At 46.2% G+C, this 13,093-nt stretch overlaps 1 protein-coding gene across 1 annotated transcript in view; it reads left to right on the top strand.

Annotated features, from left to right (window-relative positions):
- esf1 (ESF1, nucleolar pre-rRNA processing protein, homolog) overlaps nt 1-13,093 on the top strand; it is a 49,224-nt gene that overhangs the window by 16,248 nt on the left and 19,883 nt on the right. The window contains exons 11-12 of the mRNA XM_079499543.1: nt 6,700-6,979; nt 7,620-7,754. Of these exons, the coding sequence (XP_079355669.1) occupies nt 6,700-6,979; nt 7,620-7,754 (415 nt within the window). The remainder of the gene's footprint in view (nt 1-6,699; nt 6,980-7,619; nt 7,755-13,093) is intronic.

Here is a 13,093-nt window from a genome sequence, read left to right as displayed (position 1 = left end):
TACTCTAAGGTCCTAACCCTAGCCCTACCCCAACACCCCTAGTCTCTATTCAGATATACTCTAAGGTCCTAACCCTAGCCCTACCCCAACACCCCTAGTCTCTATTCAGATATACTCTAAGGTCCTAACCCTACCCCTACCCCAACACCCCTAGTCTCTATTCAGATATACTCTAAGGTCCTAACCCTACCCCTACCCCAACACCCCTAGTCTCTATTCAGATATACTCTAAGGTCCTAACCCTACCCCAACACCCCTAGTCTCTATTCAGATATACTCTAAGGTCCTAACCCTACCCCTACCCCAACACCCCTAGTCTCTATTCAGATATACTCTAAGGTCCTAACCCTACCCCAACACCCCTAGTCTCTATTCAGATATACTCTAAGGTCCTAACCCTACCCCTTCCCCAACACCCCTAGTCTCTATTCAGATATACTCTAAGGTCCTAACCCTACCCCTACCCCAACACCCCTAGTCTCTATTCAGATATACTCTAAGGTCCTAACCCTACCCCAACACCCCTAGTCTCTATTCAGATATACTCTAAGGTCCTAACCCTACCCCAACACCCCTAGTCTTAAGGTCCTAACCCTACCCCAACACCCCTAGTCTCTATTCAGATATACTCTAAGGTCCTAACCCTACCCCAACACCCCTAGTCTCTATTCAGATATACTCTAAGGTCCTAACCCTACCCCAACACCCCTAGTCTCTATTCAGATATACTCTAAGGTCCTAACCCTAACCCAACACCCCTAGTCTCTATTCAGATATACTCTAAGGTCCTAACCCTACCCCAACACCCCTAGTCTCTATTCAGATATACTCTAAGGTCCTAACCCTACCCCTACTAAATTGCTCTTAATTAGAGCACAGCCAGGACAATAGCAGAAACACAAAGCCATTCAGATTCAAAATCAGACCATCAGAGTCTGAGGTTGACACTAATGGGCCTGACACTTAATCCCCTCAAAGGTATATACTCTAAGGTCCTAACCCTACCCCAACACCCCTAGTCTCTATTCAGATATACTCTAAGGTCCTAACCCTACCTCTACCCCAACACCCCTAGTCTCTATTCAGATATACTCTAAGGTCCTAACCCTACCCCTACCCCAACACCCCTAGTCTCTATTCAGATATACTCTAAGGTCCTAACCCTACCCCAACACCCCTAGTCTCTATTCAGATATACTCTAAGGTCCTAACCCTACCCCTACCCCAACACCCCTAGTCTCTATTCAGATATACTCTAAGGTCCTAACCCTACCCCAACACCCCTAGTCTCTATTCAGATATACTCTAAGGTCCTAACCCTACCCCAACACCCCTAGTCTCTATTCAGATATACTCTAAGGTCCTAACCCTAGCCCTACCCCAACACCCCTAGTCTCTATTCAGATATACTCTAAGGTCCTAACCCTAGCCCTACCCCAACACCCCTAGTCTCTATTCAGATATACTCTAAGGTCCTAACCCTACCCCAACACCCCTAGTCTCTATTCAGATATACTCTAAGGTCCTAACCCTACCTCTACCCCAACACCCCTAGTCTCTATTCAGATATACTCTAAGGTCCTAACCCTACCCCAACACCCCTAGTCTCTATTCAGATATACTCTAAGGTCCTAACCCTACCCCAACACCCCTAGTCTCTATTCAGATATACTCTAAGGTCCTAACCCTACCCCAACACCCCTAGTCTCTATTCAGATATACTCTAAGGTCCTAACCCTAGCCCTACTCCAACACCCCTAGTCTCTATTCAGATATACTCTAAGGTCCTAACCCTACCCCAACACCCCTAGTCTCTATTCAGATATACTCTAAGGTCCTAACCCTACCCCAACACCCCTAGTCTCTATTCAGATATACTCTAAGGTCCTAACCCTACCCCAACACCCCTAGTCTCTATTCAGATATACTCTAAGGTCCTAACCCTACCCCTACCCCAACACCCCTAGTCTCTATTCAGATATACTCTAAGGTCCTAACCCTACCCCAACACCCCTAGTCTCTATTCAGATATACTCTAAGGTCCCAACCCTACCCCAACACCCCTAGTCTCTATTCAGATATACTCTAAGGTCCTAACCCTACCCCAACACCCCTAGTCTCTATTCAGATATACTCTAAGGTCCTAACCCTACCCCAACACCCCTAGTCTCTATTCAGATATACTCTAAGGTCCTAACCCTACCCCAACACCCCTAACAATGAGAATGGTGGGAATAAAACAAATCATACAGGCTAATACCAGTAACTGTGTATATCTAATTACTTGCAACAAGTGCAACCTACAATATGTGGGTGAAACTAGGAACACAATAGCAGATAGACTAAACCAACATAGATATAATATAAATAATGCAAAAGAAACAACTTTATTAATTGTACAACACTTTATGACCCATGGGATTAGTGCCTTGGAAGTTTGTGGATTAGAATCTAATCAAACCTGGACAGAGGGGGAAGGAGATATGCAGAGAAGCAGTGGATTTTAAAATTAAACACCACATTTCCACAAGGCTTAAACAATACCAATCCAGTACAGGAAACAGGGTAGTAAACAAACCATTAAATGCTAAACTTCCAAATTTGCTCTTAATTAGAGCAGAGCCAGGACAATAGCAGAAACACAAAGCCTACCCCTACCCCAACACCCCTAGTCTCTATTCAGATATACTCTAAGGTCCTAACCCTTCCCCAACACCCCTAGTCTCTATTCAGATATACTCTAAGGTCCTAACCCTTCCCCAACACCCCTAGTCTCTATTCAGATATACTCTAAGGTCCTAACCCTACCCCAACACCCCTAGTCTCTATTCAGATATACTCTAAGGTCCTAACCCTTCCCCAACACCCCTAGTCTCTATTCAGATATACTCTAAGGTCCTAACCCTTCCCCAACACCCCTAGTCTCTATTCAGATATACTCTAAGGTCCTAACCCTACCCCAACACCCCTAGTCTCTATTCAGATATACTCTAAGGTCCTAACCCTACCCCAACACCCCTAGTCTCTATTCAGATATACTCTAAGGTCCTAACCCTACCCCTACACCCCTAGTCTCTATTCAGATATACTCTAAGGTCCTAACCCTACCCCAACACCCCTAGTCTCTATTCAGATATACTCTAAGGTCCTAACCCTACCCCAACACCCCTAGTCTCTATTCAGATATACTCTAAGGTCCTAACCCTACCCCTACCCCAACACCCCTAGTCTCTATTCAGATATACTCTAAGGTCCTAACCCTAACCCTACCCCAACACCCCTAGTCTCTATTCCGATATACTCTAAGGTCCTAACCCTACCCCAACACCCCTAGTCTCTATTCAGATATACTCTAAGGTCCTAACCCTAGCCCTACCCCAACACCCCTAGTCTCTATTCAGATATACTCTAAGGTCCTAACCCTACCCCAACACCCCTAGTCTCTATTCAGATATACTCTAAGGTCCTAACCCTAACCCTACCCCAACACCCCTAGTCTCTATTCAGATATACTCTAAGGTCCTAACCCTACCCCAACACCCCTAGTCTCTATTCAGATATACTCTAAGGTCCTAACCCTACCCCAACACCCCTAGTCTCTATTCAGATATACTCTAAGGTCCTAACCCTACCCCTACCCCAACACCCCTAGTCTCTATTCAGATATACTCTAAGGTCCTAACCCTAACCCTACCCCAACACCCCTAGTCTCTATTCCGATATACTCTAAGGTCCTAACCCTACCCCAACACCCCTAGTCTCTATTCAGATATACTCTAAGGTCCTAACCCTACCCCAACACCCCTAGTCTCTATTCAGATATACTCTAAGGTCCTAACCCTACCCCAACACCCCTAGTCTCTATTCAGATATACTCTAAGGTCCTAACCCTACCCCAACACCCCTAGTCTCTATTCAGATATACTCTAAGGTCCTAACCCTACCCCTACCCCAACACCCCTAGTCTCTATTCAGATATACTCTAAGGTCCTAACCCTACCCCTACACCCCTAGTCTCTATTCAGATATACTCTAAGGTCCTAACCCTAGCCCTACTCCAACACCCCTAGTCTCTATTCAGATATACTCTAAGGTCCTAACCCTACCCCAACACCCCTAGTCTCTATTCAGATATACTCTAAGGTCCTAACCCTACCCCAACACCCCTAGTCTCTATTCAGATATACTCTAAGGTCCTAACCCTAACCCAACACCCCTAGTCTCTATTCAGATATACTCTAAGGTCCTAACCCTACCCCTACTAAATTGCTCTTAATTAGAGCACAGCCAGGACAATAGCAGAAACACAAAGCCATTCAGATTCAAAATCAGACCATCAGAGTCTGAGGTTGACACTAATGGGCCTGACACTTAATCCCCTCAAAGGTAATCACACTTCAATCATGGACCTCCAGAAACCTACCTCAGAGGTAACTAGATTTAGCCAGACTAAAATTAAATATAAGATTGAGAAACTTTTAGTACTTCTAGTAAGACTAAAACTTAATTGCCCAGACTCTTCTTCAACAAAGATGGCGAAAGCAAACATTCTTTGTTCGATACTCATACAATAGTATGGTACAAAACACTGGAGTTCTTAAACCAGAAACCTACCCCAACACCCCTAGTCTCTTTTCAGATATACTCAGATATACTCTAAGGTCCTAACCCTAGCCCTACCCCAACACCCCTAGTCTCTATTCAGATATACTCTAAGGTCCTAACCCTACCCCAACACCCCTAGTCTCTATTCAGATATACTCTAAGGTCCTAACCCTACCCCTACCCCAACACCCCTAGTCTCTATTCAGATATACTCTAAGGTCCTAACCCTAGCCCTACCCCAACACCCCTAGTCTCTATTCAGATATACTCTAAGGTCCTAACCCTAGCCCTACCCCAACACCCCTAGTCTCTATTCAGATATACTCTAAGGTCCTAACCCTACCCCAACACCCCTAGTCTCTATTCAGATATACTCTAAGGTCCTAACCCTACCCCTACCCCAACACCCCTAGTCTCTATTCAGATATACTCTAAGGTCCTAACCCTACCCCTACCCCAACACCCCTAGTCTCTATTCAGATATACTCTAAGGTCCTAACCCTACCCCAACACCCCTAGTCTCTATTCAGATATACTCTAAGGTCCTAACCCTACCCCAACACCCCTAGTCTCTATTCAGATATACTCAGATATACTCTAAGGTCCTAACCCTACCCCAACACCCCTAGTCTCTATTCAGATATACTCTAAGGTCCTAACCCTACCCCTACCCCAACACCCCTAGTCTCTATTCAGATATACTCTAAGGTCCTAACCCTAGCCCTACCCCAACACCCCTAGTCTCTATTCAGATATACTCTAAGGTCCTAACCCTACCCCAACACCCCTAGTCTCTATTCAGATATACTCTAAGGTCCTAACCCTACCCCTACCCCAACACCCCTAGTCTCTATTCAGATATACTCTAAGGTCCTAACCCTACCCCTACCCCAACACCCCTAGTCTCTATTCAGATATACTCTAAGGTCCTAACCCTACCCCTACCCCAACACCCCTAGTCTCTATTCAGATATACTCTAAGGTCCTAACCCTACCCCAACACCCCTAGTCTCTATTCAGATATACTCTAAGGTCCTAACCCTACCCCTACCCCAACACCCCTAGTCTCTATTCAGATATACTCTAAGGTCCTAACCCTACCCCAACACCCCTAGTCTCTATTCAGATATACTCTAAGGTCCTAACCCTACCCCTACCCCAACACCCCTAGTCTCTATTCAGATATACTCTAAGGTCCTAACCCTACCCCTACCCCAACACCCCTAGTCTCTATTCAGATATACTCTAAGGTCCTAACCCTACCCCAACACCCCTAGTCTCTATTCAGATATACTCTAAGGTCCTAACCCTACCCCAACACCCCTAGTCTCTATTCAGATATACTCTAAGGTCCTAACCCTACCCCTACCCCAACACCCCTAGTCTCTATTCAGATATACTCTAAGGTCCTAACCCTACCCCAACACCCCTAGTCTCTATTCAGATATACTCTAAGGTCCTACCCCTACCCCAACACCCCTAGTCTCTATTCAGATATACTCTAAGGTCCTAACCCTAGCCCTACCCCAACACCCCTAGTCTCTATTCAGATATACTCTAAGGTCCTAACCCTACCCCTACCCCAACACCCCTAGTCTCTATTCAGATATACTCTAAGGTCCTAACCCTACCCCAACACCCCTAGTCTCTATTCAGATATACTCTAAGGTCCTAACCCTACCCCTACCCCAACACCCCTAGTCTCTATTCAGATATACTCTAAGGTCCTAACCCTAGCCCTACCCCAACACCCCTAGTCTCTATTCAGATATACTCTAAGGTCCTAACCCTACCCCAACACCCCTAGTCTCTATTCAGATATACTCTAAGGTCCTAACCCTACCCCAACACCCCTAGTCTCTATTCAGATATACTCTAAGGTCCTAACCCTACCCCAACACCCCTAGTCTCTATTCAGATATACTCTAAGGTCCTAACCCTACCCCTACACCCCTAGTCTATAAAAATAGTTTAATCTAACGCTATCAGGCGTTCGTTAACGTGTGTGTGTGTGTGTGTGTGTGTGTGTGTGTGTGTGTGTGTGTGTGCGTGCGTTTGTGTGTGTGTGTGCGTGCGCGGCGTGCATGCGTTCAGGTGAAGCTAACCTGGGATGAGAACGACCATGATCGCGTCACGGCGCTCAGCAGAGACTTCAAGAAGGACGCGCTGATGGACATGGACTTCAACGCTTACCTCGCCTCCTCCAGCGATGAGGAGGGGGAGGGGCCAGCAGGAGAGTGGGAGTGGCCAGTAGGAGAAGGGGAGGGACCAGTAGGAGAAGGGGAGGGGCCAGGAGGAGAGGGGGAGGGGCCATTAACTGGAGAAGGGGAGGAGTCAGAAGAGCAGGCGAAAGGAGTCCCGGAGACAAAAGAAGGTGATTGTTTACAAGATTAGCCCATATTTCAGTTTTCAATTCCTAATATGTATAATAAATAAATAAATAGCCTATACTGCGGAGATGTTTTCAATTTATATTAGGATAAATTTGCATGACTGTAAAGACTAAACGGAAGTGAGGAGGAGGCTCCACTTCCGCTTTATATTTGACTCATGATCAGAGCTTCCGTTGCTCCAGACTGTATGACGGAAGCATTTATATTTCACTCATGATCAGAGCTTCCGTTGCTCCAGACTGTATGACGGAAGCGTTTATATTTTACTCATGATCAGAGCTTCCGTCGCTCCAGACTGTATGACGGAAGCGTTTATATTTGACTCATGATCAGAGCTTCCGTTGCTCCAGACTGTACGACGGAGCACGGGAGTTGAATTTCAATCTTTTTAGTAATTTAGTTCCCAAAATGTGATAGGTTTCTCTTACTAAGAGGTGGTCAGACCCAGACAGAAGAAGCAGAGCACAGATCTAATGAGTTAAAGGTGTGTGTCAGAGGTGGTCAGACCCAGACAGAAGAAACAGAGCACAGATCTAATGATTTAAAGGTGTGTTTCAGAGGTGGTCAGACCCAGACAGAAGAAACAGAGCACAGATCTAATGAGTGAAAGGTGTGTTTCAGAGGTGGTCAGACCCAGACAGAAGAAGCAGAGAGCAGAGCAACAGATCCAGAAGTACAGAGAGCTGCTGAAGGGAATTCAGGACAAGGAGAAGAAAACCGAGAAACACATGGAGATGGAGATCACCTGGACGCCTGGTACTGCATGCACACACACACACGCACGCGCATACACACACTGGACGCCTGGTACTGCATGCACACACACACACGCACGCGCATACACACACTGGACGCCTGGTACTGCATGCACACACACACACGCACGCGCATACACACACTGGGCGCCTGGTACTGCACGCACACGCACGCACGCACGCGCATACACACACTGGACGCCTGGTACTGCATGCACACACACACACGCACGCGCGCACACACGCACGCACGCACGCGCATACACACACTGGACGCCTGGTACTGCACACGCACGCACGCACGCACACACGCACGCACGCGCATACACACACTGGACGCCTGGTACTGCATGCACACACACACACACGCACGCACGCGTGCACGCGCATACACACACTGGACGCCTTGTACTGCACCACACGCACGCACGCGCATACACACACTGGACGCCTGGTACTGCATGCACACACACGCACGCACGCGCATACACACACTGGACGCCTGGTACTGCACGCACGCACGCGCATACACACACTGGACGCCTGGTACTGCACCACACGCACGCACGCGCATACACACACTGGACGCCTGGTACTGCACGCACGCACGCACGCACGCACGCACGCACGCGTGCACGCGCATACACACACTGGACGCCTGGTACTGCACCACACGCACGCACGCGCATACACGCCTGGTACTGCATGCACACGCACGCACGCACGCACACACGCACGCACGCGCATACACACACTGGACGCCTGGTACTGCACGCACGCACGCGCATACACACACTGGACGCCTGGTACTGCACCACACGCACGCACGCACGCACGCACGCGCATACACACACTGGACGCCTGGTACTGCACGCACGCACGCGCATACACACACTGGACGCCTGGTACTGCACGCACGCACGCGCATACACACACTGGACGCCTGGTACTGCATGCACACGCACGCACGCACGCACGCACGCGTGCACGCGCATACACACACTGGACGCCTGGTACTGCAGTATCTGCCGATACCGATCACAGCGTCGTGAAATCACACACCTTGCAAACTGTGAGTTTGGTGTCCTTTTCTGACACAACCAGGGATTCACATAGCTGAACATGTAACACAGTAAACCAGGGATACTCACATAGCTGAACATGTAACACAGTAAACCAGGGATACTCACATAGCTGAACATGTAACACAGTAAACCAGGGATACTCACATAGCTGAACATGTGGGTTAGGGTTCTGACACAACCAGGGATACTCACATAGCTGAACATGTTTCTGACACAGTAAACCAGGGATACTCACATAGCTGAACATGTAACACAGTAAACCAGGGAGACTCACATAGCTGAACATGTGGGTTAGGGTTCTGACAGTAAACCAGGGATACTCACATAGCTGAACATGTGGGTTAGGGTTCTGACAGTAAACCAGGGATACTCACATAGCTGAACATGTAACACAGTAAACCAGGGATACTCACATAGCTGAACATGTAACACAGTAAACCAGGGATACTCACATAGCTGAACATGTAACACAGTAAACCAGGGATACTCACATAGCTGAACATGTAACAGTAAACCAGGGATACTCACATAGCTGAACATGTAACACAGTAAACCAGGGATACTCACATAGCTGAACATGTGGGTTAGGGTTCTGACAGTAAACCAGGGATACTCACATAGCTGAACATGTAACACAGTAAACCAGGGATACTCACATAGCTGAACATGTAACACAGTAAACCAGGGATACTCACATAGCTGAACATGTAACACAGTAAACCAGGGATACTCACATAGCTGAACATGTAACACAGTAAACCAGGGATACTCACATAGCTGAACATGTAACACAGTAAACCAGGGATACTCACATAGCTGAACATGTAACACAGTAAACCAGGGATACTCACATAGCTGAACATGTAACACAGTAAACCAGGGATACTCACATAGCTGAACATGTAACACAGTAAACCAGGGATTCACATAGCTGAACATGTAACACAGTAAACCAGGGATACTCACATAGCTGAACATGTAACACAGTAAACCAGGGATTCACATAGCTGAACATGTAACACAGTAAACCAGGGATACTCACATAGCTGAACATGTAACACAGTAAACCAGGGATACTCACATAGCTGAACATGTAACACAGTAAACCAGGGATACTCACATAGCTGAACATGTAACACAGTAAACCAGGGATTCACATAGCTGAACATGTAACACAGTAAACCAGGGATACTCACATAGCTGAACATGTAACACAGTAAACCAGGGATTCACATAGCTGAACATGTAACACAGTAAACCAGGGATACTCACATAGCTGAACATGTAACACAGTAAACCAGGGATACTCACATAGCTGAACATGTAACACAGTAAACCAGGGATACTCACATAGCTGAACATGTAACACAGTAAACCAGGGATACTCACATAGCTGAACATGTAACACAGTAAACCAGGGATACTCACATAGCTGAACATGTAACACAGTAAACCAGGAATACTCACATAGCTGAACATGTGGGTTAGGGTTCTGACAGTAAACCAGGGATACTCACATAGCTGAACATGTGGGTTAGGGTTCTGACACAACCAGGGATACTCACATAGCTGAACATGTGGGTTAGGGTTCTGACACAACCAGGGATACTCACATAGCTGAACATGTTTCTGACACAGTAAACCAGGGATACTCACATAGCTGAACATGTAACACAGTAAACCAGGGAGACTCACATAGCTGAACATGTGGGTTAGGGTTCTGACAGTAAACCAGGGATACTCACATAGCTGAACATGTGGGTTAGGGTTCTGACAGTAAACCAGGGATACTCACATAGCTGAACATGTAACACAGTAAACCAGGGATACTCACATAGCTGAACATGTAACACAGTAAACCAGGGATACTCACATAGCTGAACATGTAACACAGTAAACCAGGGATACTCACATAGCTGAACATGTAACAGTAAACCAGGGATACTCACATAGCTGAACATGTAACACAGTAAACCAGGGATACTCACATAGCTGAACATGTGGGTTAGGGTTCTGACAGTAAACCAGGGATACTCACATAGCTGAACATGTAACACAGTAAACCAGGGATACTCACATAGCTGAACATGTAACACAGTAAACCAGGGATACTCACATAGCTGAACATGTAACACAGTAAACCAGGGATACTCACATAGCTGAACATGTAACACAGTAAACCAGGGATACTCACATAGCTGAACATGTAACACAGTAAACCAGGGATACTCACATAGCTGAACATGTAACACAGTAAACCAGGGATACTCACATAGCTGAACATGTAACACAGTAAACCAGGGATACTCACATAGCTGAACATGTAACACAGTAAACCAGGGATACTCACATAGCTGAACATGTGGGTTAGGGTTCTGACAGTAAACCAGGGATACTCACATAGCTGAACATGTGGGTTAGGGTTCTGACAGTAAACCAGGGATACTCACATAGCTGAACATGTGGGTTAGGGTTCTGACAGTAAACCAGCGATACTCACATAGCTGAACATGTGGGTTAGGGTTCTGACACAGTAAACCAGGGATACTCACATAGCTGAACATGTGGGTTAGGGTTCTGACAGTAAACCAGGGATACTCACATAGCTGAACATGTGGGTTAGGGTTCTGACAGTAAACCAGGGATACTCACATAGCTGAACATGTGGGTTAGGGTTCTGACAGTAAACCAGCGATACTCACATAGCTGAACATGTGGGTTAGGGTTCTGACACAGTAAACCAGGGATACTCACATAGCTGAACATGTGGGTTAGGGTTCTGACAGTAAACCAGGGATACTCACATAGCTGAACATGTGGGTTAGGGTTCTGACAGTAAACCAGGGATACTCACATAGCTGAACATGTGGGTTAGGGTTCTGACAGTAAACCAGGGATACTCACATAGCTGAACATGTAACACAGTAAACCAGGGATACTCACATAGCTGAACATGTAACACAGTAAACCAGGGATACTCACATAGCTGAACATGTAACACAGTAAACCAGGGATACTCACATAGCTGAACATGTAACACAGTAAACCAGGGATACTCACATAGCTGAACATGTAACACAGTAAACCAGGGATACTCACATAGCTGAACATGTAACACAGTAAACCAGGGATACTCACATAGCTGAACATGTAACACAGTAAACCAGGGATACTCACATAGCTGAACATGTGGGTTAGGGTTCTGACAGTAAACCAGGGATACTCACATAGCTGAACATGTAACACAGTAAACCAGGGATACTCACATAGCTGAACATGTGGGTTAGGGTTCTGACACAGTAAACCAGGGATACTCACATAGCTGAACATGTGGGTTAGGGTTCTGACAGTAAACCAGGGATACTCACATAGCTGAACATGTGGGTTAGGGTTCTGACAGTAAACCAGGGATACTCACATAGCTGAACATGTGGGTTAGGGTTCTGACACAGTAAACCAGGGATACTCACATAGCTGAACATGTAACACAGTAAACCAGGGATACTCACATAGCTGAACATGTGGGTTAGGGTTCTGACAGTAAACCAGGGATACTCACATAGCTGAACATGTAACACAGTAAACCAGGGATACTCACATAGCTGAACATGTGGGTTAGGGTTCTGACAGTAAACCAGGGATACTCACATAGCTGAACATGTGGGTTAGGGTTCTGACAGTAAACCAGGGATACTCACATAGCTGAACATGTAACACAGTAAACCAGGGATACTCACATAGCTGAACATGTAACACAGTAAACCAGGGATACTCACATAGCTGAACATGTAACACAGTAAACCAGGGATACTCACATAGCTGAACATGTAACACAGTAAACCAGGAATACTCAAATAGCTGAACATGTAACACAGTAAACCAGGAATACTCAAATAGCTGAACATGTTTCTGACAGTAAACCAGGGATACTCAAATAGCTGAACATGTTTCTGACAGTAAACCAGGGATACTCAAATAGCTGAACATGTGGGCCACATTAAACCAGGGATACTCAAATAGCTGAACATGTTTCTGACACAGTAAACCAGGGATACTCAAATAGCTGAACATGTGGGCCACAGTAAAACACAGTAAACCAGGGATACTCAAATAGCTGAACATGTTTCTGACACAGTAAACCAGGGATACTCAAATAGCTGAACATGTGGGCCACAGTAAAACACAGTAAACCAGGGATACTCAAATAGCTGAACATGTGGGCCACATTAAAACACAGTAAACCAGGGATACTCAA

Source organism: Electrona antarctica (genome assembly GCF_951216825.1).
Source record: "Electrona antarctica genome assembly, chromosome: 4".
NCBI classification, from domain to species: domain Eukaryota; kingdom Metazoa; phylum Chordata; class Actinopteri; order Myctophiformes; family Myctophidae; genus Electrona; species Electrona antarctica.
The sequence above is the reverse complement of the archived record's forward strand: the minus strand, read 5'-3'. Positions and strand labels throughout refer to the sequence as shown.